This window comes from Motacilla alba, chromosome 7 (assembly GCF_015832195.1).
Source record: "Motacilla alba alba isolate MOTALB_02 chromosome 7, Motacilla_alba_V1.0_pri, whole genome shotgun sequence".
In the NCBI taxonomy this organism is placed as follows: Eukaryota; Metazoa; Chordata; class Aves; order Passeriformes; family Motacillidae; genus Motacilla; species Motacilla alba.
Window position 1 is genome coordinate 6,356,509 of NC_052022.1, and position 23,660 is coordinate 6,380,168.

The 23,660-nt window shown below is 39.9% G+C and overlaps 1 protein-coding gene across 2 annotated transcripts in view; it reads left to right on the plus strand.

The window, feature by feature from the left end:
- Window positions 1–3,401: 3,401 nt before the first annotated feature.
- Window positions 3,402–23,660, plus strand: part of DARS1 (aspartyl-tRNA synthetase 1) — a 36,775-nt gene continuing 16,516 nt past the window's right edge. The window contains exons 1-6 of one of the 2 annotated variants that reach the window (XM_038142466.1): window positions 3,402–3,538; window positions 4,526–4,583; window positions 9,405–9,497; window positions 14,254–14,356; window positions 22,114–22,216; window positions 23,493–23,573. In XM_038142466.1, the coding sequence (XP_037998394.1) occupies window positions 3,467–3,538; window positions 4,526–4,583; window positions 9,405–9,497; window positions 14,254–14,356; window positions 22,114–22,216; window positions 23,493–23,573 (510 nt within the window). In that variant the 5' untranslated portion in view covers window positions 3,402–3,466. The remainder of the gene's footprint in view (window positions 3,539–4,525; window positions 4,584–9,404; window positions 9,498–14,253; window positions 14,357–22,113; window positions 22,217–23,492; window positions 23,574–23,660) is intronic. The other variant, XM_038142467.1, reaches the window with a different exon arrangement.

The following is a 23,660-nucleotide window of genomic DNA, read 5'->3' on the forward strand; positions in this document are numbered from 1 at the left end:
GGCAATAAAGCTGAATTCCCTGGAGACTTTTCAGAGACACTACCAATTTGTTTTGTATTTTTTCCCCACATGATCTTTTTATGTCTGTACCACTTCATGCTCTCTAGGTTTTAACTTGCCAAACAAGTAGAGACTAGATAAATATGTTTATCTAGTCATAGATAAATATGTTCTGATTTATTCCATAGGGCAGAAGTTGTTTTAATTCTACCTTCTAAAATAACTTAAAGGTGATTCCTATCTGCTCCCCAACACACTGTGCATATTTGCAACTTCTGATTTCCTGGCCAGTAGTACACTGGAAGATTAAAGAATATTTCAGCCACCATTTTTGTAAGGTGCTGTGTAAGGACAGGTTATGGAAAGTTCTGACTACTTTTCTCTTCTTGTGGTTTCAGTGGAAATGTTGTTTAGCATGTTTAAGTAAAATCAGATGAATATTTTAACAAATGTCAAAGGTTTGGCCAAGCTTAGCTGCACTGCTATGTTGGAAAGGCTTCAGTTTCAGCAGGCATCAGCTGTGGTTTAACATCACAGCCACCTCGGTGGGCTCCGGCTCCAGCATCCTGACACTCAGGCTGGGCCTGAGCTTCAGCCTGAGCAGCAGCAATTGCCTCTGGATTCCTAACGAGACTAATTTATGGCTCTGCTATGGAAACGCCCACATACCATTTGTAACTTGAAACACATATAACTAAATCTTGGAATAGCTTTGGTTTATGACATTACAGGCGCTAATGCCTAAGTTTCAAGGATATATCAGAAATAATTATTCACAACATCTTACACCTTCCTCTATGAATTTCCTTCATATAATAGAGATATGTGGGATACACCTCCAAGATCACTGAAAAGTGTTTTTATAAGATCAAATTGTAACAGGAGAAAGAAGCAAAGCAAAGAGAAAAAAAGGGATTTTCCACATTCCACTTTTCATCACAACAGTTGACAACCCCCTCCCTCCCCTGAAGATGGGAAAGCCAATTTTAATTTAAACTACAAACTGTTGACCAGGCCTCAGCTTGGCTTTGCAATTCACTATATGCCTGAGGGATAAATTATTTAGCATTAGCACATGGTATGTCATGTCTCGTTACTTAAGTGGAGGATGGCCCCCATCCAGCTGCACCCCCGGGGCCCCCCGATTGGCTGTGGGTGATGTCATTTCCATGCGCTAATCCTGGGCCAGGCCCCTGGGGACAGCGCTGGCCGCTCCCCCCCAGCCCCTCCGCCTCGCAGGCGGGCCGGCTCCGGCTCTGCTCGCCCTTCTGTGGCCCAGGTTCGGCGCAGGTACTGCCCCCAGCGCACGGCTGTCAGTGCCAGCGCAGCCCAACAGAAGGTGCGGCAGATGAGCCGCAGCGCCTGCACGTGATGCCCTGTGCTCCTCACAGAGGATTCCTCATCAGTGCAGCGAGATGGAAAACACATTTTTGCTGCAGACCCAAGCTAAGTCGAGAATGTTGAAGGGTTTATTTAACCACATACTAAATTATTCTTAATTTCATTTTTCTCTTTTTCTGTTTTTGATGCATTACAGATTTTTGCTCAACAAAACCTATTTCCACACTGCAAGACAAAGGGACCCTGGACAAATGACCTGAGAGCATGAACTCTGCAAAATGCTTTTTCTGGAAGTTTGGCAATGGAATAATTAGCCACAGTGCCCTTTAAAAGGCCATATTTTGTTTTCAGTTAACGCCCTCATTATATTTAAAGGGTTTTTCCTCCCGAACCACCTTCAGGTTATTTGCCCCAGAGGAAATAGTCATGCTAGTCACCATTGGAAGCCTCCCAGCACAGAAATAAGGGTTACAGGGCTAGTTTCTTTTGATTGAATTTCACAGCAAAGTCGGTGAAATGCCAAGAATTACAGAGCACTCCGTTGTGCAGGTGGTACCGTCTGCTTCGCGGTGAGGCACAAGATTTGCATCTGTCTGTTAGCTCAGGTTCAGGTTGAGCAGTGGTTCTACGTGACAGGTAACAAGAGGCACAACTGACACATCGAAATCCTAGTGTAACTGTAACACTAGCATTTAAGCACAACACACAGTACGCCACCATCAGAACTTCATTTTTTTTGTGGTGAGGAATGAAAACTGACAGTGATTTGCCTTCTCTGTCACTGTATCTTAATTCTTTTCAACAGTGCATGAGAAGAAATGATTTTGTGAAAGCTATGTGGTCTCACGGTGAAGTGATAATTCTCTGAGACAGAGGCAGAGCGGGAACTTTGCAAGGGGATTCCCACGAGATGTTGAACCAGTACAGTACAAAATGCTGCAAAATAAACAACTGTAGGACAGGAAATGAAGAACTCTAATCGATACCACAAAAGGGATTAGTTAGTCAAATGTGAAAATTCAAAACTAGAATTTAAATCAGGACCACTAACTCTTTCTCGCCCTGTACAAAATAAACAATCTATAGATTCGCCAGCTGCATCCAGCTTTGATTTCTGTCATTTCAGAGCTGGCACCTGCAGCCAGCCCTGGCTCAGAACTGTAGCATTGCTTCAAGCAAGCACCCAGCTGGAGGGAAACACCTGCATTTGCACTATTGCTCATCCTCTCAGAACTAGCAGACCTACTTGTAGCTAACTAATAAACAGCTATTTATAAACAGGGTGATTGGGCAAGAGCTCAGAACTGCTACCAGGATAAGCACTGGGAAGCCACATTTGCTGGCCTGATAGAACAAAAGTGCATTTTGATTTGGCTCCACACTCATTAGCTGGCCACCTCGCAGTCCAACGTTTATTCATATGCATATAAATATCTTCAAGGTGGGTGCCAAGAGAATGGTGCCAGACTTTTTGGTGGTGCCCAGCAGCAGGACGAGGAGCACTAGCCATGAACTAAAAAAGAAAGTTTCATCTCTGGACAAGGAAGAACTTTACGTTGAGGGTGGCAGAGCACTGGAACAGCTGCCCAGGGGTGTTGTGGAGACATCCCAAACCCACCTGGACACGTTCCAGGTAACCCTGCATTGGCAGGTGGTTGGACTGAGTGATATCCAGAGATCCCTTTCAACCCAAACAATTCTGTGATTCTCCGTCGTTACCTCTGGCCACAATGTGATGGACTGTAGAGCAGGGCGAGCGAGCACCAAACCCACCCTGCCTCGGCCCTGCCCTGCCCAGCCCAGCCCAGCAGCATTCGCCTCATCATCATCAGCGCGAGGCTGGAAGCACCGACCCTCGCCAGCACGGCGGCGGCTGCCTGAGGGGAAGGCTCTGAGGGGAGCACGGAACCGCTGGCAGGGCGGCCGGGCGGCCCCGCCCTCAGCCCGCCCTGAGGGCACGGCGGGCAGCGCGCGCCGGGGGCAGCTCTCGCGATACGCTCGGCCGGCGCCGGGCGGGGCAGGGGCGGGCGCGGCGCTCTCGCGAGAGCCGGGCGCGCGGAAGCGGCGTGGCGCGTGCGGGGCTGTGCCGTGAGGGGACCGTGAGGGCCGCGCCCGCCGCCGCAGGATGCCGAGCGCCGCCGGCCGCGGGCAGGGCCAGGACCGCCGCCCGGAGAACGAGGACTCTTCGGCGGCTGATGTGGGTCTCCGCAGGGAACGCGGCGGGCGCGCTGTTGAGGCTCCCCGGGGTGGGGGGCTGGGCCCAGGCGGGGTTTGGCCGAGCCCGCGGGCGCAGCTGCCTTTGGCTTTACCCTGCCTGTCCCCCCACTCCCCCTTCGCCGGGCCCAGCCTGTGATTCCCTGAAGAGCTCTGCTCCCCCCAGAAACACGTGGGCTGCTCCTCCCCAGCAGGAGGATTCTGCAGGGGCTCCTGCTGGCCTGGCAGGTGCTTCTGCCTTGTACGTGAAGATCACAGAGCAGTGCTGAAAAGCTGTAGGCCCGTGCTTCTTCAAGAAGAACAAAGTACTAACAACGAGCATCACTTCACTTTGTTATAAAGTAATTTGTGCCTGTTGTTGCATCAGCGATAAGCAATTCGAAGTATTGGTGGCTCCCCTAAAGTTACAAATACGCCACAATTCGTCAAAAGCAGACAAGCAAAGACCCTCCCCAAATCAAGTGTTTAGTAGGAACTTTGGTTCATGTATTGAATAGAATAAAATAAATAAACCAAGGGGTTTTATTTGGAAATTAATGGGAAACCAGAATTGTGATGTTTTGATGAAAATTGCCTTCTTGTAGGCCTTACCTGGCAGATTTTGTTAACAGTCAGGCTCTGTCGGGCTGGGACAATTACATTCAGTGTGCCTGAATATGGGAAGGAAATATTTAATCTATTGACTTATGTAGGACTCAAGTATTTTTTGAGGAGTAGGCTCTTTGTAGAGATAGTCATACAGACTTTCTGTGTGACAAGTAATGATCGTCGTGCATGGCTGCTGTTGCTGGAATTACTTTTTTCATCCAGGGCACAATTGTCTTCTCTCCCTTGCGTATCTCTTATGAGTCCAAAATGCATTTTTTAATATTGCTAATTATTTTGTGTTCCCTCAGTTAACTCTGTGATGGTGTTGCTCAGTTTTTTTGGTGTGTGCTTCTTTGATATGTGTTTCTCACCTCCATTCTAGGATTATGCTAAGGAAAGATATGGAGTATCATCAATGATACAATCCCAAGAGAAACCAGGTCAGTTGAAAAATAAAAAACGTTTTTGCAAGAGAGGGGGTGGGAAAGAAAAAAAAGTTATGTGCCAGATATCTTTAGTACTTCCTTAAGAAATCATTTACCAAACTTTTTCATTCAAATCCCACTGGCATTTCCTCCCTTTATTGGGATACTTTTGGCACTTGTGAGACACTTGCACTGGGAGTGCCACGTCCAGTTTGGGCTCTCCAGTGCAAGGAAGGCATTAACATTTTGGAGCCTGTCCAGTGGAGGGCTACCAGGGGCTGGAGCACAGCATCTGAGGGAGCTGGGCTCCTGGAGATCAGGAAGCTGTGGGATGATCTTACAGTTTAAATCTACTTAATGGGAGGGTGTGGGAAAGATAAGGCCAGGCTTTGAAGGTGTGTGGTAATTGGACTGGAGGTCATGGACACGAGTCAGAACGGGAAGTTGAGATTGGAGGGAAGGAAAAAAAAATTAGTGTGGTTGAATATTGGAACTCAGTTCTGGATTGAGAGGAATCTCAGTTTTTGCCCTTGCCTGGACCATGCCTTAAACAGTTTGTCAGTTTTGTGTCTGTCCATCACTGCAGACTATTTTCAAAATTATTCAATTGTTGTTAGTTATAATGTACTGCGTGCTGGCATGTCAGGTTTTTTCTGAGCTTGGACTAAGTTCTGCTGTGATTTATTACAGCAGTGCTCTCTGTCTGAGTATGATCTTGTGAAGCCTTCAATTTCTCCTGTGTATGGGCACCAAATCCAGTAATATTGGATATTAATATTTATGGGTTTTATCAGTCATGCCACTCTGAATTCAGAAAATCCTGATTTTCTTCTGATGGAGAATTGGGATTCAGGAAAACTTAGCGGCTAGAGAACAATCTCCCAGGCCAATATCCCAGGGAATATTAATCTTTGTATTAAATTCAGTGCATGAAACGGTGATGAGGGAAAGTAACAGACTGGCTTCTTGTAACTTCTTCGTAGTAAAATGTGGAACAGTAACATCACCTGTGGTTAGGTGTTTTTTTTTTCTCCTTAGAGTGATTGTTTTGGTTGATGCCCCTTTAGGAAGGGAAATGCGGAATGTAGGGACGAGAAGCAGTCACAAGAGCACTCATAGGTTGAAAACAACTGAAGGGGAGCTTTATAGCAAGAATGGAATGGGACAAGCAAATCAGCAGAGGCTGCATTAGCAGTGATTGTTGAATAAAATCCATTCTAGCTGCCAGAGAAAGGGAACTGGAGTTGAAATCACATTGGAAGCAGCCCAGCTCTGTGTTTCCTTTCCCGGATTTGCATCCCAGAGCAAACAACTGTGTGAGGGACCTGAGCTGGCAGATTGAGATGGCAGATCAAATCCTGCTTTTGTGGAGAAATGCCAGCTGTCTCATATGCAAAAGAAACACTCAAAAGTACTGGAGAAAAAAGTATGTTGAGAAGGAAAATGGTGAGAGCTACAGGAAATTATGTGAAAAAGGCTAAATGTCATATTTAGTTGTGTTGTCCCCTTGACCTTTCATCCTTGTTTAAAAAAACTTCTCAGTGTATGGACAATGGTGAGTGCGTTTTCCATTTGGCTTAAAATGCAATCTACGGCACTCCTGCTGTTCTGTAATTTTAGAAAGTGGTTATCCAGAACACCAAAATTAGGTAACAATAAAGGACAAAATGTGTATAACAAAAAAGCTGAAGATCAGCCTAGTGCCTGCCTTGAGACTAATGCACTTTTATTTACAGATTCAATAGTTCCTGCCAGGGAGAGCTCTTGCCAAAGGGTTCACAAGAGGGTGAGATATTGTTTGTCATCAGTAGCTCCCCAAAGTGTGCTACTTGCCTTGGGTGTCTTGGAGGAGCTGCTGCCTGGGGCAGGGAGTGGTGGAGAAGCCCAGATAGGCGTGTTCCCATCTATCTGAATTGTATTCATTTTGTTTCTGAAGTCTGTGTGAAGTCTCTGAAGTCTGCCTGCCGTTTCTAAATCCGAGTAGCCCATGGTGGCACGAGGTGTGCAGCCCACACAGCGTCTGGTGAGCAGAGCTGGCACAGCACAGCCCTGGCTGGCAGCTCAGAGGGGGCTGCAGGAGTGGTGCTGTTCTGCTGTTGCTGCTCTGTCCTGGAGCCACTGGCTGGGCAGGGTACTCGCACAGCTCACAGTGATCAGAACAAGTTATTCTTCCTTTCCAAGGAGTAAGCTTACTGTCCTTTTGCCATGCTGATAGATTCTTGTTCCTCTGCAGGCAAATTGAAACTTTTCTCAGGTTCACAGCTTTGTTTCTCCACCTTGCTCTTTTGAGCTCACACCCCCCTGTGCCTTCTTTCTTGGCCCACTTAAGTCTTTCTTCAACTTATGTTGGCTGCCCTGGCTATCTGATGTTCTTGCCTCCTGTCATGTCAGGTCTTTAAGTCCTTCCTGCTAGCTTGAGACTATGGTTGCTAGCAAAACTCCATTTTTGGCCATTCCTTTTTTCTCCCTTCAGACCCATTTTCTCACATCCCCCCCTTGGAAGCTGCTTTCATCTAATACTCCTTTTGGTTTTCAGGATTTTATGTCAAACTTGCCTTCTCTTTTTCAAATTTTTCCAGTACTTTGAAGATGCTGGCGCTACACAGAGACAGCACAAATATTGATCATAGTGTTCTAAATTCCATGATGCAGGAGAAGTTATCTTAGTAAACAAGTTCATGTGACAGGCAGGGAATGGCGTCTGGAGGTGGAAAAGTGTTGTTTTATCCTACACAGCCTTTTGGACTTTTATCCTCTCGTCCTATGTTTAGAAGAGGTTGGAGTTCTGAGAAAAAAAGAAGAGATTGGGCTAGACACTAAGGGGAAAAAGAAATGGATTTGGGAGGTGTCAGAGGAGGGAAGCAAAGTGGCATAGTTGCTACATCCAGCTGGTTGCAGTGGAACACAGTGACAGGAACAGAGGCAATGGGCACAATGAACGTCAGGAGTTTTTTTTTTTTTTTCCCTGTGAGGGTGACCAGGGATTGGTACAGGTTGCCCAGGAAGAGTTTCCCTTCTTGAGAATTCTAAAAAGCCATCAGAACATTATCTTGGACAGCTGGCTCTATGGCATCCTGCTTGTGCATGGCCTGACTTCCAGAGACTCCTCCCAGCCTCAGCCATTCTGTGATCATGCGATGTGCTGTTGGAAGAAAGGGCTTTATGATGTCACCTTGTGGATATTGTTTATTACTCTTTTTATGAAAGGTGAAATAGTTTTTAATAATTAATACCATATAACAATTTTAGTGTTAAATATGTCTTGTTTACCCTTGGTAAAACATGAACTGTTAGGTGTCCAAAAGACTTTAAAAATAGTTATCAAATGCAGATGGTTCATGAAACGCTGAGGATCCATGAAAGGTGTAACACCTCATTCTGTCTTTATGCTTCTGCCTAGAAAATGTTTAAACTTTGTAACAATACAGTTTCAAGTTGACTGAGGTAATTTTAACTGTCTGAATATCAAACTCTTAGAAATACTGAAGGTTGTGGATTGTGATGGTTGAATGTTTCCTATAGTACTACACAGAGCTTGAATATCAGAAATTGCTGGCAAATGCTAACATCTTTATTCCTATTTCTCCCTTCCCCAGATGACCCACACGCATTCACACATCCACACTTTATGAGTATATTTGAGTCAATTTCCTGTCACATTTCTCTGTGCACTTCCATTCTGTTCTGGATTTGAGATGTGTGTGTGAAGAAAGAACTGCATTGCCCTGACATAAGCTAATAAAAGTTTTCAATCCCCTAAAATCCCCAGTGCAGAATAATAGGCTTGCAGGGCAAGCTGTGACTGGTATTCAGAGACAGAAGGAAGGAGTCCAGAGCAGCAGATGGTATTCTGGAGCAGGCAAAAGTTGTTGATTTTTTTTCAAAACTTCAGATAAGTACTGTCAGGAAAAGTCTGCAGTGTAAATTTAATGTTATTTTGAAATGAGGAAACAATCAAGCAAGAAATGCAGCATGCACCCAGCATATTGTTAGGATGTAATGGTTGTATAAAATTTTTGAAGTCCTGATTTATTTAAATATATTATCCTTGAAAACATTTTTTCCATTTTCTATCCAAAATCTGTCCTTTCCAAGCCATGCATTCCTGTTGTTATTTAGCTTTGCAGCTACATTGGATTTGAAGGGTTCTTCTGATCCAGTCTTGCCTCTGACCATGATGGTAGTGCTAGATCAGGTTGTCAATGAGATTCTCCTAAAATGAATGTTATCCATTTTACACAGTAATATTCTCATTGCTCCAAAATGCTGTTGTTTTAATCAAAATAAATATTTTAAAATTTATAATGCACATTTATTTGTGGTTTCTTTCTGTTCTTTATTTTAAATAATAGTTATTTTACAGTTATATTCATCTTACTTTTGTAAGGTAGGTACAGAGAGTAGTCATGTCCCCTCTGAGCCTTTGTTTTGCTGGGTTCAACACGGCAGCTTTGACCCTGCACAGTGCAGCAGGGCACACATCCCTTAGGCAGCAGAAGTTCAGGCTAGTAAGTGCAGGTAGTGCAGTGAAGTCCTATCAAAACCAGTTTAGTCATGCTGGGTTCTGCCATCCGTGAACTACAGTGAGTCTTGCTGTTGGTGAAGTGCTGTTCGACCCTGCCATGTAAGTCAGAGATGAACAATTTAAAGCTACTGCATCAGGTACAAGTCACTAAGAAAGGAAATGGGATTTTTTGTGTTTTCAGTAAGTCAGTTATGCTGTTGATACAAAACCCAATGTTTTTGATTTATTAACGATTTTATCAATAGCAATGATAGTGCATTTGGAGTTTGAAGTGAAAAACTGTTTTAAGATGTGTGTTTTCTGTAATTCAGATCGAGTTTTGGTTCGCATAAAAGACTTGACGTTGGAGAAGGCTGATCAAGAGGTTTGGGTTCGCGGCAGAATTCACACCAGCCGAGCTAAAGGTGAGAGGCCTCCAGGGTTTTTGTTTTTTTATTTCCTCATTTCGTTAGTACAACCTTAATGTTTATTTTGGTTCTGTGACCTGTTGCTTATGTCTTGCATTCAAGAAAACTTTGCCACCTGGTTACTCAGGGTTGCCTCAGTGTTACTTTGACTGGTTCTTTTCTCTTTTTCCACCTCTCTTTTTCCCAGGAGGGAAAAGAAGATTCTGGTTTTAGCTGTGTCAAAATCAATTATTGTAGTTAAAGTGAAATTTTTTTTTTTTACGGTATTGCTAAGTAATCTACAGACAATTGTAAATAATAGTAATTTTTAAATGTCATTATTCTCCTTAAGGTGTTAATTGTTGTGAGATACAACACTTCTAAGCTTCTACAGTAAAACATACTTGTATTATAAATGTATCTGTTGTCAGACAGGTCATATTTCTTTTGCTGCACGTGTATATTTTCACCACACATTTTCTTTGACAGGAAACAAAAATCTGTTAAAATTTCAGAGTTCTTACTTTCGATTACCTGTATCTAATTATATCAATTTGGACTTCAAATAAGGAGCATCATCTTTCTTTAGCAAGACAAAAGAGAAATCCTTTTGTGGATTCTCAGCAGTGTGGGCTGTCACCCTTGGCTGTCTGACAGCCATATTTTTTCCCTGGAATCAGAAGTTCCCTCTGGAGACCAGGTTGCCATATGTAAACTTCAATAGGCTTTGGCCTTTGCAGTTGACATCAGATGCTGACAACTGTTGTGCTGGTTTCAGTTATGTTTGGCAGCTCTGTGGATATAAATAACTTGTCTTTCCAAGAACTGAAAAAAAAAAGCATGAAGAAATTATTTTCACAAATGAAACTTAACAGTAGTCTTAAAATTGGGAATGATGCAAATTAGGGGTGAGAATCCAGTACAGAATATCATCAGATACCAGATTCATTTCTCTTCTCGAGAATTCATTTTCTTAAAACATGTCCCTCTTAATGAGTGTCTCTGCTGCAGTCAGTTAAAATAAGGAACTGCATTAAAATACATACACATGATGCACATTTTAATTTGTATTAGAATCTTTAAACTTAAGGAGTCCTCTGTGATTTCCTCAGTAATTTCATAATGGAAATCTCTCAGTTAATTAAAGAAATTGTCAGCTCTAAAAGATGTGAAAGCCTTGGTCGTTACATCATGAAGTTGTTCAGACAGCAGCCACTCCATCTGATTGAAATGTTACTGTTGTTACTGTCAGTATATAAATTAGAGTATCCTTATGACTTTTTTTTTTTTCAATTATGGAAGAGTTCAGGCTATTAACAGAATTCAGGATATTAGAAGCAGGTATCTGTGCAGACCTGGAAAGCAATGTAAATTCTGTGGTTGTTAATTGCTCTCTGTAATACATTGATATGTGGGATCCTGTATGATGGATACATTTACATCAAACGCAGTAACATCTCTGTTACAGGACAGTATGAACTTGAAAGGAGCTGTTGTAATCCTTCACTTTTGTTTTTGATGAAACAGCAGTGCTTACTTTCAAAACTCTTGTACATAACCTGAAGAATGAAAGCAAAAGGAATTGATCTTTTTCTCATGATCAGCATGAATGGTCTGAATTTATTGATAGTGTCTCTTGTTTCCTCTTGGTCTGACAACACAGAACAATTCTGACATTCTGGGAGTGCTGCTAGGGAATGCCATATGCTTGTTTACTTAAGCTTTGGGGAAAGAATCTTACAAGAAAAGCAAATGTTTAAGTGTAAAAAGTAATATTAGCCTTTCCCACACACAACCGGGCACTATTCCTACCACTGTGGAAAGGAAAGCCTTGCAGGAAACAGGAAAATCTGTCACAAAAATAAGCTTTAGTTTTTCTCCGAAACTTGAATTTGACTCCTAAATAACCAGTGTAGCCTTTATTTAACCCTGTCTGGTTCTGACCAATAAACAAAAAAAAATTAATGGGAACAACTGCAGATTCCAGCTGTCTCCTGTAGCAAGTCACTCATAGAGTCTGATGGAAATTACTGAAGGATGTGTAAAGAATGGGGTGCTGGGAATTTCTGTGGGTTATACTAAAATTAAAGTGCACAGGGCCCTGTGGTTTGTATCATAGATTGAATAAATGTTATTTTTGGCCTTATTTTAAAGCCAGCCTACTGATCAGCCAATCTACTGATCACATTTATCATTGCAAAGCCCTTGGGAATTTGGTCTGGGTTTGGCCAGGCAGCTGGGGCTTGTGCAGAATGTTAGACCTGAAAATAGATTTTGGGTTATTAATCCAAAGGTCTATGAAACATCTGAAAATAAGAATTCCACCAACAGCAATTTAAATATTGGGCCAAATTTTATAATAAACCATGTAAAGTCTTCTCTTTGCTGGCAAATGTATGCAACCATAATTTAATGTATATAACCAACATTTTTTTACTCTTTATACGTGTTACTTCCTTATATCCTTTTCTTTCGTAAGGTCTTGTGTGATTTGGTACTTTCATCCAACACAGATGGTGGATTACTGCTTGGTTGATGTGCTTATTTTTGATGGAATCCCTTTATTTGTTCAGTGACTGAACATTCTATGCATTTTACCATGTCAGATGCTTTTAACCAAATTTCTTTTGAAACTTTTTGTCTTTTAAGCATTCTTGTGGGACATGGTATTTTTTTTTAAATAGGAACTTACAGCAGTTTACTGTTGAAAGTGAGTAAATTTGGTGCTGTGCTTTTTACCTAAGCACCACATAAGTATTTTGAAACACATAGAGAAGATCCCATTGTCCAAATTTTTTCTTACTCAAATGCTTCCTTTTTCGCATCTCTTGATCTGGAAAGGCTTCTAAGCATGAGCTAGATTTGATTACAGATGGTCTTTTTGATACTTTGTTTTGAATGCCTTCAGCTCTCTCAGGAGAAGTTCTCTTCCCTCTTTTAATCTTTGTGGCTGGGATATTTAACCAGTGCTGTGAGTGAGGTCCGTTTGATCACTTATCTTCTGTGTGATTAGAAATGGTTGCCTTCTGCAAAACATCCTCTTCCTTCATGGAAACGGCTACTGTTACTCACGGCAAAGATATTTGAGTCCTTTTATAATGCAGATATTCATCAGACTTCCAGTGTTTGGGATTAAGTACAACCACCAGACTTTTGGATGAGGATCTGAGCAAGCTGGTCTTGGTGAAGATGTCCCTGCTTGTTGCAGGGGATTGGATTGGATGGCCCTTCAAGGTCCCTTCCAACCCAAGCTGTCCTGTGGTAGCAGGTCGTTTCATTATTTCCCTGTCTCATAGTTGAGTTACATCGTAGCTGTCTTCAGCCGTGCATTTTTTTCTTGAACATCCCCTATATCAATGCTGAAACCTTGATCATATTTTGCTAAATTGTTTGTGACTAAAATCATGGAGACAAATACTATCTCCTAGGAAATACTGTATCCAACCACACTGTAAGAAACACTGAGATGTCAAAGATGTGAGATATGACTCCCTTATCTAAAGAAACTCAGCATATCATATTGTACTTTCTTTGTTGACTTGCTGGATCTGAACCACAGCCTGTGTTTTTCCAATTTAAATCTGTTATTTAATGTTTGCCTGCAAGAAATACGTGCATCTGTATCATAATGGATATTGCAGCCTCTGGAACACAGAAATAGTTGTACTCTATTTCTGAAAATACATAATTAATCTTGTTGCATTTTTGTCTTAGGACAAGATAAGTTATTTCCAATAAATATAATTAATATTTAATAATATTTTCTACTAGTTTTGTATGTTTGCTTTTATTTCCATGAGATTGTGTGTCAAGGGTTCTGCATTTATTTTCTGATACTCTTGAATTACTGATACTGATACCAGTGCCTTTATCAGATACTGGTACACCAGTGAAACGTTCGTTGTTAATTTCTCTCTAGCAAGAAGCATTTAAAGTCACCATATTTCCTTAAACTTAAGTTAAGGAATAAATGATTGTAAGAGATGTCAGAAGAAGTATGAAATGATTGTAAATGTCAGCTAAACAGATTAGAAAGATCGTTGACTTGGAAATACCCATTTTAAAAGTCAACACAATGCACTATGTTCTTTGTATATTATTATTAATTCCTATTAACTTCTTTTTCCCTAAGCTATTCATGAATAAATCGCTCTTACAGGAATTTTTAATTGGGTCTTTTAAGTTCTTGTCATTCACTAGAATCAATACTTCTTTTGTTCCCCTTCATTCTGAATGTGTGGTGTATTATAGAATGAACATTGTTAGTTTAGTCCTTGTGGTGCAAAATCAAGCCCATTTCTCTCAGAGCAGCTTTGTAAACACTATAGCTTTGATTTGAGAAGGTGAGAAAAACTTCTTTAAAAATAGTTTAGACTTGAAGTAGTTGTAAGCAAAGAAGCAAGGAAAAGTATGATGTATTTCTTGCAGTTGAAGGAAAATTTGCTTTAAAAGTTATGATTTGTTGTTTTTCTTTTGTCTAAATATTCTTTATCTTGGAAGGCTTACTGTTATTTTTAGAAAATGACCATTCAAATGTTTATAGATGGAAGGTACAATTATTTAATTTATCTCAGTGTTTGTGCGTGTGAGTGCATGCACATCTGAGGAGTTTGAAGCAGCCTTTTGGACGGGGGACAGCGATGAATGAGAGAGAGAGATGCACAGTCTTGAAAGCTCAGTTTATATTTCAGTAGTAAAGAGTTTTTTCTCATTCATACAAAGACCTCGAGTAACTTGTCCTTAATACACCTGTGTTGTTTCTCTTTGTATTCAGGGAAGCAGTGTTTCTTAGTCCTGCGTCAGCAGCAGTTTAATATCCAGGCTCTTGTGGCTGTGGGACAGCATGCAAGCAAGCAGATGGTAAAGTTTGCTGCCAAGTAAGTAAGCAATTATATCCTGTTGTCAGAGTAAACAATGGTGGGAACCAGGACTCCCAGGGGTTGGGACCATTTTCACACATTAACATCAATGCTTCGTTTGTTTTAAAATGTAGTTATTTAAATTGTCAGCTCTCTATTCCGTTGAATACATTATACTGACAAAAGATAAAATAGAGAACAGGCTTGAAATTCATTCTGAACTGCTGAAGCAGCATTCTCTCGCCATAGACAACCTACATTTTCTTCCAAGCTGGCTAACAAAAAGTCTGGCAAGCTGAGCTTAGTGGGACACTTCATTTGGTGTGTGGTGGTGCTGTGTGTCTGCACATGTTCAGCGTTCTTCCTCTACCAGACGTGCAGTGTAGTAATACATTTTATACTGATAACTGATGTGAAGAAGTCCCATATTGCAAGTGGCTTACTGAGTTGAAGAAATTAAAAGTAGCTTCTGTGCACTGGGTTAGTCTTATCTACACCTTATTTTTGGCACTAAAATATTAATTAAAAAAAAATTTGGCGGTGTAATAGTTAGACTTGCCAATTGAAAAAATGTTTGTTGCAGCAATCTGAATTCACTTTTTTTGTTTGTTTTGTTCCTAAAGATAAAAAATTACCTTTCCATTCTGTTTTGCCACAAGATTTTGCTTTCAGGTTGTCCTGTAATAAAAATGCTTGTGTGACTAATGTGTTTTATAGTAGAGCTTTAATCATGTCTATATGCTTGTTCACAAATAGAAATGTGGATCAATTCTGTGCAGTTTATTCGGTGCAGAATATGTTTCGCATGTGGCACTTGAGTTGCTTCTGTGGAGTCCTTGGCACTACTCTCTTGCCTGGGAAGGGAGCCCCCACTAATTAGCTGCAAAAGTGCTACAGCCTTCAACCTTCAATATGTCAGGGAGGGGAAAGATTCATTATAGTAGAGACTTCCAGAAGCCAAGTTAAGAAGACTGGGATAATGCTTCTGCTGATGGGGTTCAAGGCAACAGGAAAACAGAACCAGCAGTGTTTGTTGTTTGGCGGTGCTCAGTGCTGGCAGTGCCAGTGTGAAACATGCTGTTCACAGGTGTTTATGAGCCAAAGTGAAGTGTTCTGTTTCTTCATGAAATGATTTGTTCTCTCCAGCGCTTGGAATCTCTGAAAAGAATTAAGTGTATAATGTACTTGTTCCTTAATTCATCTCCCTCAAAACTCCCAACAGTCTGCCTGTACTCCCTCGAGAAACTTGTGCTACAGAACAGTGGAACAACTCTTAGAGTTGTGATGTGCACTCTTCTGTTCTCCAGTTGTCTCCAATATCTCTCTTTTTCAGTTTTCTTCGTGGTTCTTCCCTCCACAGTTGAATTTCTTACACATCATGATTGGTAGATCTTTGTGGTTAGGAGCTCATGAGAGGGAAGCTGGTCTTTACTCTATTTTTCCATATGCTGACTGCCACTTATAAACCTTCCGTGATGTTTTTTTTTTTTTGTGATTCACTGATCTTTTTTTACTCAATTAGTTTTCTGCCAGATTAGTGATTTAAATTAGGTGATGGAGGTCAAGAGCTAACAAGGAATGGTAAATGGTGGAAGAGGGTATCTGGAAACACTAGAGGGTAAAGCTCTTTTCTCTTCTGGCAGCAGTGAGCTGTTAAATGAGGCAGAACCTCATCCTTAGGTTCTTCCCAAGTCCCTGTCATCTTCCCTCTTGATGAGACAGACTTGAATTCCTCAGAGTAGCCAGAGTGATGTTGTTTGAACTGTGTTTTGACATTTCCTTCTGCTCCTTTTTTGGGATAACATTTGCTAGTCAAATCCTGGTACTTCAGCCTCACTTACTTTGTAGCATTCATGTTTCCCTTATTATTTGTACTTCTGAATCATTACATGCTCATCATCTGAGTGTTCTCTGAGTGGTGTAACTCTGTTACAGCCTTCTGGATTTTCTTTTGGGGGTTTGCTTTTGGTTTTTTAAACACCATCAGTGCAGTCATCTTCTCAGGATTCCTTTCCACCAACAAACCTATTTTATTAATATCCTGCCATGCTCTCACTTTTTCCAGTGTTTCATCTCCTACAGTTCTGTCTGCTGTTGGCACTGCAGCTGCCTCTTGTCCTTCAGAGGCTGCTGCTGTTCCCTGCTGGTGAGTGCACGTGGGGTCACTGTGTCAGCAGCACCTGAAGCAGAGATTCAGTACGTGCCTGTCCTCAGTCACTTCCCTACTGCCTTTCACCTGCTCTGGAGTGATCCCATTATTTCTAGTAGATGAGGCTGGGCTTAGATGTCTAAAAATAGCTATCCTGTTTCCTTGCCTTTCTCAGTGTCTTTTTTTGTCATCTCATTTCCTACACGTTAAATGAGGAAATACACATTTATTGACAAAAATATTTAATTCAAGTATCTTAAATTTCAATTAAATTTTTAAATGTTTTCACTGTATATTTATAGTATATAAACTATATTTCCCATATGCTGTTTTACATACTTTCATACTGCGTCCACAACTTTGTTTAAAATAGTTTGTAATATTCTGGATCTTGAATTTTTAATTTTAGTTGATTAAATAATGAGCATTTTTTTGTACAAATTTTCATAAATTATAAACAAACCAGTTCCTCTTTCAGATATTGGCACATGGAAACCAAGAACTTTCATAACGTTCTGTGGTCAGCAGCATTCATACAGTAATTACCAAAATTATCATTAGAATGTGAGTTTTTTGTGAAAGATACTTTATAGTGGTTCAACTCAGGTTTACAAAGAAATTTCTGTGAGTTTAACCATGAAATGTTTCAAGTTGAACTCCCAAAACAAACATAGCACAGAGCCAGTTGAGATACTGGATTGGCAGCTGTGGAATTGTTCTTCTCTCTTTTATCAGAAAAAAACAACTCAGCCCGGTCCTGCAAGGGATGCTGCATAAGAGAAACAGTTAATTGTCTCTTTTAGACAGCAGAGATGCCAGTTAGTAATTTATCTTAGTAATTCATCAACCTCCATTTTTCCATCAAGCATGGGGTGTGGCTGGTTTTGGTTTTCTTTCTCCTTTTCTGTCTCAGCATTGAGCCTTTCCTGCCACCCCTCTGCCAGAGCCATGTGAGCTGATAGAGCAGTTGGGAGAGGTGGTTAACAGATTCTAATCTAGCTGCTCAAAAAATTTGCCTTTGCACAGGAAGTAACTTGATGGCTCTTTGTAGTAGACTAGAGAGTAAAAATGCAGGGAAAATATTAAAATGGAGAGGGGGAAAGTTATTAACTTGTATGAAAATGATTCACAGTGTAGAAAAATACATGTAAGTTCTTTAGCTAGATGAATTGGTAATGCCAGGAAGACTGCTGGATAGTGCAGAATGTTTTCTTTATCCATTTCTGTTTAATTTTTATATCAGAAGACTGGAAGAAAATGTCAAATTGCAGCTAAGTTTGCTGGAGACACAGAAATTGGACTGGCAAGTAGGCACTCAGCAGTGTGTAGTAACCAGGATTCATTTAGAATAATCAATTCTCTTCAGTGTGAATTTGTATCTTTGTGATTGCTTGGTCAGATTTTGTGGGTGTTCAGGATTAATAAATGGAAAGGTGCAGAGAGAAATGTGAGATTGTGATAGATAACTGACTTGACAGGAGCCCATGCAGTTCTTTGACTTCTAGAAAATAGCAGTAATGTAATATAGGCAATTCTGGAATATTTTGTCCACTTTTGTTGTCTTTGTAGCTGAATACATGTTAGATTGGAAAAGGTTGATGGTGAAGTTGCAAGGAGAAATGATTATGGTCAGGCAAATCTGCCTTCTGTGGGACTAAAGAAAACTCTGTTCTGTCCTGGAGAAATGAGTGAGTGATTTAAATCCCAGTCTGGTGCAAGGTTTCCTGCCAGTGGGGGGTTCTTTACATTGCAGATACAAAGGTATGACAGGATGCCATGAACAGAGGATGAAATTAGGGGGATTTAGAAAGGAAATAAAGTGTAGGTTTTTAGTGAAAATTACTAAAAAATCATTGTGGATTTTGTTACTTAAAATCTTTAAAAGCAGATTGGCTTCTTTTTCCCCAAAAGATATGCAGGTTCAACCAAGTGTTAGAATGTTGGTAGAGAAAACCAATCATTACATTTTTAGAATGAAGGGAGTAAGAACAGGTGTTTACCTGGCCTTTTTGTATACAAGGTCAGATAATTTCCTTTCAGGGAGTGTCATGCACACTTGCTATATTTGTGCAGACAGGATTACAATTGCTCTTGTTGAATACAAAATGTTTATACTCTTAACTACTCACAAAATGCCCTCCTTTTTTGAAAGTAAATCAGTGCCTTCACTTTCACTGGCATTCGGGTAAATGATCTCTGATTTTTATGTATTAAGAAAATTATTTAATGTTTTCAATTTAATAATGTATTAATATAATTTGTGCATCTGCTTACAGAAAGGTGTTGAAGAAAAAAACAACAAAATGCCAGAATAAGTATAGATGGTATAGAAGAAGTAGACATTTCTATTTAAAATCTGTAAATAACCAAGTTTCTTCCTATTCTTTGGGCTTTTGACCAAGAAAATGTTGATTGTCATTCACTTTGGGAGGCCAGCATAGGGTTCAGCTTGCAACATGAAGCTGTTGATGAAAGATGTTGTTATAAAGACTGCAAGAATGCAATCCTGTGGTTAAAAGAGAAAGTCTTGGCTAATAGACATGCAGCTAATTAAGAGGGACATAAGGCATCTAGTGGACACTTTAGAAATTATAATCTTGATTTTTTTTTTTTGAACATTACAAAATACAAAATAATTTCCTATACAGAGAATAATTTTTGTTGGACTTCATGAGTCTGTATACTTAAATAGTTTCTTTTTGGATTAAACAATGTAAAGATGTCATCTGTCTTTTCTTAATGCCTTATGCAGCCTACTTTAGTTTCTAGTCCCTGGTAATGTTAATTACAGATATAAATGTTGTTGTCCTTAATGGAAATGGTGGTACTTTGGCATATTTTTCTGCTACTTGTTCACTTTTGTTGGTGTTGGGGGGTTTTTTGTTACGCAGGGGAATTTTATCAAAAATCACCTAGAAGACTTATTCCTGCTGCTGTGGAGAATGCGTTGCTGTAGTTACTGGCATTTTTTTTAAACATCTTGTTCCTTGTTGTAACTTGAACTGAAAGTGCCATTTCAGTAACATCCTTGAAATGACCTGTTGGGATCAAAGCAGCACCTTCCAGGTTTCTGTAGTTTATGTTTGATGCAGTGTTACGGACTTCAGACACTTCCAGCTCTAGGTCTTGCTGAACAGGGTTCAAACAGAACTCAAAACACAATCCATACTGGATTAAATGTGGAGTTTAAATGAGGAAAAGCACATTTTTAAATTATCAAATGAAAGTTTAGAGGAAGTGATGGGTGTTTATAAATACAAAGATGGTCACATGCAGTAGGACCCTTCCTAGTGCTTTTGTGTGCCTAGGCAATTACTTGAATATTTGGTTACCGGGACCTACACAGTTAGGAACTCAGTTGAAATACATCTGAAATTTGTGGCAAATGTAATGACTAAGGAATGCTACAGTTTAAAATATGCTCCAGATCAAGAAACATGTTTTAATTGCAACTCCAATGTAGAAATGGAGAGAAAGCTCAATTTATCCTAAATGCAAAGTTTTAAAGTTATGCAAGTTTGCAAAGCCACATTGCAGTTACAGTGATGTAAAAGTCCGCTTCTTCCTCTATTTTTAACCTGATACCATTTTGCATGTCTTGAATTCCTTGCATGTTCTGATCAGAGCTCTAACAGACTTCACTAACAGTTCTCATCCATGGGATCACCAATCTAGTTATGAATCCTTACAGCACATTTATATGTAACTATTTTTTTCACAGCACAGAGAATTTCCTTCAGTAAGTTTAAAACATTATTTGCTGTTATTAGTGAGAAGGCTTTTATTCAGCAGATTAGAAACTGATATTTTCAGGGTGCTATTCATGTCCTTAGTGATGTTTTCTGGACATTTGCCAAAATGTTAACATGGAAAAGGAAGCAGGAAAAATAGAAGACCTTTTAGGGGAAAAAAGTTCATAAGAGTAAAACTTTAAATCTTTTAAGCATTCACACATTTGAAAAGCAAAGGGAATTTATAGTTACACTTAATACTGGTTTAGCATCATATATTCTCACAGATGATCATGCTCTCTTCCATCCAGAGCGCTGTATTGGTTCCACAGTCTGTATGAGGAGTTTCAAACAGAATCATTTATAATACAAAGTACTTGGAAGCATTTGGTGTCATTTCAATTATCCTTTCTCATATTTGTTGCCTCTGCTAAACTAATGGAAATAGAGGCTCACCCATAACTAAATGGATTCTTATTTAAAGCCTGCTCTCAGCCTCTGCTTTGTACAAATTTAGTTGTGATTTGAACAACTGTAGCTCTTCTAAAGTGTAAATGTACCAGAAGAACACGCTGTTCATGAGTTTAATGCAGTACATGGAATTAGCTAATGGTTAAGCAAGTCAAGCATATGAAGCACCCTTGTCTGTATTAACTTTAGAGCAGCTAATAAGGTCTATCACCTGAAAGTATTACCATTAAAAGTGTAATCAGCTAAAATACTAAAATTTGGCTTTTTATTTTTTAGTTAATTGGAATTTACTTACAGTGCTGCTGTTAGGTTTTGAGAATTTGATGCTTGAATTTTCCACTGTTACTTCAATATCATCAGATTTTTCAAAATTTTTATTCAAAATAAAAAAAGTGCTGGCATTGCAAAGTTGAGGGTTGTTAATGGCTCTTTGCTTTGCTGCTTTTAGCAGTGGCCAGCTTGTCTGATGACATCCTCACTCACTTCTTTCTGTTTGCAGTTAAATTGTGGGCCTGATGCTTTCCTGCTGTCTGAGGGCTTAGGCGGTCAAATGATGTATGTAAGGTGCTTTTCAGCTTTCTCAGGAAGGACTCACAAGTGAAAGATTAATTGTAACATTAGTTTTCCTAAAAAGGAAAGTGATATTTTTAGATATTTGGCCTCCTGTAAGCTAACAGAGAGATAGAGTGAAAATATATTCCAGTGAGGGTGAGATTATCTGTGGAAAAGTGCTGGTTTAAACTCCAGTACCTTAAATGCATAAGTAAAAACTTCTCATACAAATTCTTTTCTCACCTCTGACTCTTGAGGCTTTTGTTATTGTTTGCTTATAATATACATACTTTATATCATATCTTTGGAAGACTTTCAGGAATGTGTGTGGTGTTCTAATGTACTATTAGTGACTGTTAGCGGGGAGCAGTTAGGATGTCCCCTGTCACAGAGAAATGACTTTGGAGCATCTTGCATCTTTCAGTAACAAGTCATGTAGTTTAAACAAGTTGAACTAGTTTTGATTTTCCCCCTCAGTCCTAGGACTTCCCTTCAGTGTGTTGTTCTGCTGGTGAAGACATATCTTGCAGATAATTGCATCAGCTGGCACATGGAAGAGTGTCTGTGGCCTAGAAAAAGAGCTCTGCCACTTGTCAGTTTGTGTATAAACACCACACAGAGAGTGGGTGAGCGCTGAGCTCTATCATAATTCTTTCCCTCTCAAGTCTTCCATCCCAGTTTAAATTCATTGTGGCTGGGGATATTTCAGCAAGCTCCTTTATTAATCAGTTATTAGATACAAAAGTAATTTCAGATGCTTGACTCTGTTCTGTTGTTCAGCAGTCCATACAGTGCGTGAATGGTGCTCAGTGCTGAGGCTGCTGCAGTGTGCAGTGGAACCTACTGAGCCTCCTGTCCTCTTTTATTGCCAGCATCACCAAAGAGAGCATTGTGGACATCGAAGGCGTTGTGAGGAAAGCGTATCAGAAAATCGGAGGTTGTACTCAGCAAGACGTCGAGCTTCATGTTCAAAGGGTAAATTTTTGAGCAAATGGAGCACTGGTTAATTGTTTGATAGATTATCTGTTGGGACTGTCTGTCTGCCTACATACATAAACTTTGTCAGTAAGGAATCCCATGTCAGAGAAATAAACTGCTTTAAACTACAAACTTCAGTGTTTTATATATAAAAATGAAACACTTCTGGTTTTAAGATACTTGGAGTTTATATTTCTCTGTTTTTATCTGCCATTTGAATTACAGTATTAAGTAAAATAAAGAATCTCTCTAGAACAATTTGGCTAGAAAAGTTTGTAATTCTCATTTTTGATTCTTAACTGCAGTAGATTCTGGAATAAAAAGTCTGTTTCTTTTTAAGTGCAAGTCAGGAGTTTCTTCTTTATCAGAGTTACAATCTTCCCCTCAGTACAATGGATTTCAATACATAATTCTCACAGAAATAAACTCTCAGTGGCTTAACAGTATGGAAACTTTTGAAATCTAAAGTTCCTGGAGTTTATGCTGTAGGGGTGGAGGAAGTGTAACTTTATAATTTGTTTAAATAGAAAGCATATTTAAACCTTTATGTAATATCCTTTTCTTCTAAAGGTTTTTAACTAAACTGTATGCCTACAATACAGCTGAAACCCAGTCGCCTCAGGACTAGAGCACAATGGCTATTATAGCAGTGAGGTAAATCTTAGCTAACAGCATTGGGAGAAATCTGCAGATTTTGAAGAAACATGTTTTAATATGTGTGCAGATTATCCTATGCTTGATTTTTCTGAAAGAACATCAAATTCACTCCTCCTCTAGGAGTAATACTAGACCATAAAGCACAGCAAGGTGGTTCTCATTCTCTGATTGTATTTTAGTTATCTCATAAATTTTTGTATCTGAGATAGCTCCTTCAGCTGTGTTCAGATGATAAGTAAATCATACATTAACAAGGAGAAGAACGGGATGATCTTGCTGGAATCAGAAACTCAAACTCAGTGAAATCTGGTATATTCAGAGGTGGCATTCATGCCAAAAGGCTTGTCCCTCAGGCTGTATGAACTTGCTCAATTTGGTGCTTCCCAGAGGAAAAAAAGAAGATACTTCAAATCTTTCAAAGGGAAAGCAAGAAGTAAGCACTTCAGTACTGTCATGAGAATGCACAATGTATCTCAAATACTGGAATAAAATCACAGCTTTAGAGCCAGTAGCCTATGCAAACACTGTTTCAAGTCTCTGCTAGAAATATCCTTTTGTAAATCACACCTCCTTTTGAGCAGAGCCTCATGCTATTTCTGTTCTCTCTCAATTTCAGATCTATGTGATCAGTTCAGCTGAACCCCGGCTGCCCTTACAGCTGGATGATGCTGTTCGACCAGAAGTGGAAGGAGAGGAGGTGAAAACTTTGCATCCTCAAATGCTGTTTATTGTCTTTGTAGCTGAACAAAAGCACGAAAGCCAAGCAACTTCCTTAATGTGGTGA